The sequence below is a fragment of the Palaemon carinicauda genome, chromosome 6 (genome assembly GCF_036898095.1).
Source record: "Palaemon carinicauda isolate YSFRI2023 chromosome 6, ASM3689809v2, whole genome shotgun sequence".
Classification (NCBI taxonomy): Eukaryota; Metazoa; Arthropoda; class Malacostraca; order Decapoda; family Palaemonidae; genus Palaemon; species Palaemon carinicauda.
Window position 1 is genome coordinate 126,351,393 of NC_090730.1, and position 2,500 is coordinate 126,353,892.

The 2,500-nt window shown below is 35.6% G+C and overlaps 1 protein-coding gene across 1 annotated transcript in view; it reads left to right on the top strand.

Annotated features, from left to right (window-relative positions):
- LOC137643225 (DE-cadherin-like) overlaps positions 1–2,500 on the top strand; it is a 144,761-nt gene that overhangs the window by 107,721 nt on the left and 34,540 nt on the right. Inside the window, exons 9-10 of the mRNA XM_068376071.1 lie at positions 1,856–2,050; positions 2,176–2,500. The exon at positions 2,176–2,500 is cut by the window's right edge and continues 681 nt beyond it. Of these exons, the coding sequence (XP_068232172.1) occupies positions 1,856–2,050; positions 2,176–2,500 (520 nt within the window). The remainder of the gene's footprint in view (positions 1–1,855; positions 2,051–2,175) is intronic.

A 2,500-nucleotide genomic window follows, 5' to 3' on the forward strand; every position in this document is an offset into this window, starting at 1 on the left:
GTAGGAAAACTTCATGCATGTCGTATATAGGGCACCTTGGTTAATTGCGTATACGGCAAGATTTATTGATTTACCAAAAAATTTTAGCTTTGTAGGCGCACAAGGAGGCTCCTGGTAAGCAATTGAATCAGGTATAGGAAAAAGAAAAGTTTCCTTTTACTAGAAACGAAGTTGTGTAGCTTCAGAACAAGCGAAAGGAATAAGAAGGAAGTTTTTGGGAAAAAGACAGAAGCTGTAAACATTTCTGCTTGAATAAAAGCAAGATCTAAAGTCATAAGAAAAAAAACTATTCAAGAGAGATGTAAATTCAGAGAGGAATTTAGAGAAGTCTGAATAAAATATTCCCTTGCATTGGAATAAAATTTTTTAATGGATCTTGAAAATAAAGATTAGAATGTAGTGGTACAAGGAATAGATGACAGAAGCGTAAAACTGAGACGGGCAGCTAAATGCATAAAGAAATTATAAGGAAAAAAGCGACTGGCATTAAAAAGAAATGGAACGGCATGGTTGCGGATGGGGAGTTTAGTGTTGAATGTCTGAATGAAAAGAAACTACAAAATGAATAAGCCGTCCCATGCAGGAACCCAGAGAAATAATATATGACTGATAGAGATGAAATGCGGAAGGAATTGAAGAGATATTTTGTAGCATGTTTTCAATTAGGAACAACTGGAAATATTCTTATTGAAAATGCCATATTACCTAGCTTAAATAGTTAATTGCCTCTATAGAGTTAAGCTACTTCTAAGAAGAATAGGAGTTTCATCGTGACTTGTTTTCCATGTGTGCGGTTGAAATGATAAAAAGATTCTAAGTAACGATATGAGATTTAGATTAGCTGAAATTAGCAAATGCTTTAATATTCAGGGGAAAATAGAGAGAAGCTATTCAAAATTTTTATTAAGTTTCAAGGTGTTTTTGAAAATGAGTGTTCGACAGAATAAATAGGACCAGAAGGATGGGTCCATGAAAATCAAGTGGAAGTGAAGGAAATATGGAAGTAGGTGTTACATATAGGTGTTTTAGAGTGAATCTCATTAATTCTGTAAAGTTCTAAGAAAATATGAATTACAGAAGAACTGGGACAAATAAGTTAGTAGGAGAAGAAACTTCTCCATGAAAGCAATGGAAGTAATATACCATGATCATTTTCTGCTGTGTTTTATCAATGAAAATAATTGGTAAATGTAGCTGTTGAATGTTAATGAAAAAAAAAATAGAATTTGTAGCGTAAAGTGAATTAAGTTATAGATACTACTGTATTAAAAAAAGTGGAATCTGACTTTTTAAAACAGATTTGGCCATGTATATGTATAGTGGGTTTGGTGAGTAAGGCTTGTAATTAAAAATAACTTGGGAGTAGAAAGAAATATAGTAACATCTCGAATGTATTGGGTAGATAATGTCAAAGAGTGACTCCTATAAGTAGATAGGGAAACATTTTTCGTTGTAAGGTGAAGGTGAGTGATCCATTGCGTAAAGAAAATTGATCGATGTAAAAAAAAACGACATTTATCAAAAGTTATTGGATGATGGCATTAGAGTCATTCGGGAAATTACAGTAGACATTTTTAACTGGAAGAACTTGGGTTTTCTATAAGATGGAAATTGCTCTCGAAATCAAGTTATGTGATCTCTTAAACATCAACAGTAAGTTACTTAGGTATTGGTAATTATTTAGTTTTAGAGTATGACCCTTCTGCCAGTATGAAGGGTTTAATGCTGATAGGTTTTATTCTATATTTGATATAAAAATAAATTTATGTTTGTTGTTTTACTTTGGAACCCCGCCCTACGACGGGAAAGTAGCAAAAAAAGATCATGATATTATCATTATCTCTGTCCCAAATAGATAACAAATACTGAAACGCTTTATGAGCGCCTGAAGGACCAGATAGGGAAGATCCATAAGATACCTCGGAACAACGTCGACATTTTCAGCATGTTCGATGTCGAGGATGGTGTGCAAATACGATACAACTGCCACAGTTCGCCCTATTACACAGCCGCGAAGTTGGATGGACTCATGATGGAAAATCGATTGCAGGTATGGAGAAATCCAACCCAGGAAACTTTTCGCCGAATAGTGATATGCTAAATGTTGTTACCAACTGTTCCTTCATATAAAAATATTGACTCAAACATATACTAAAGTATTGCTTCTTGTTTCAGGTTTCTAAAGCATTGGGTGTAGATGTTACCATGGTAGATATAAATTCCTGCTTGTATGAATCCAAGTCTCCTTGTGGAGGGAAAAGCTGTCAACACACCATGCGACCAAACCTCACATCTCCTCTAGTGGTTGCAAGCAGCACAGCCACTATGGTTGGCGTCGACATCACTGACGAATACACCTGTGACTGTGGGGAACTCGAGCCCCTCCCCTCAGTCTGCTTCAGTGGCTTTTGTTACAATGGAGGGACTTGCGTTGTTATCAACAACACTCTCAGGTGCCATTGTATAGACAATCATAATTACGGACCCCGTTGTGAACTCA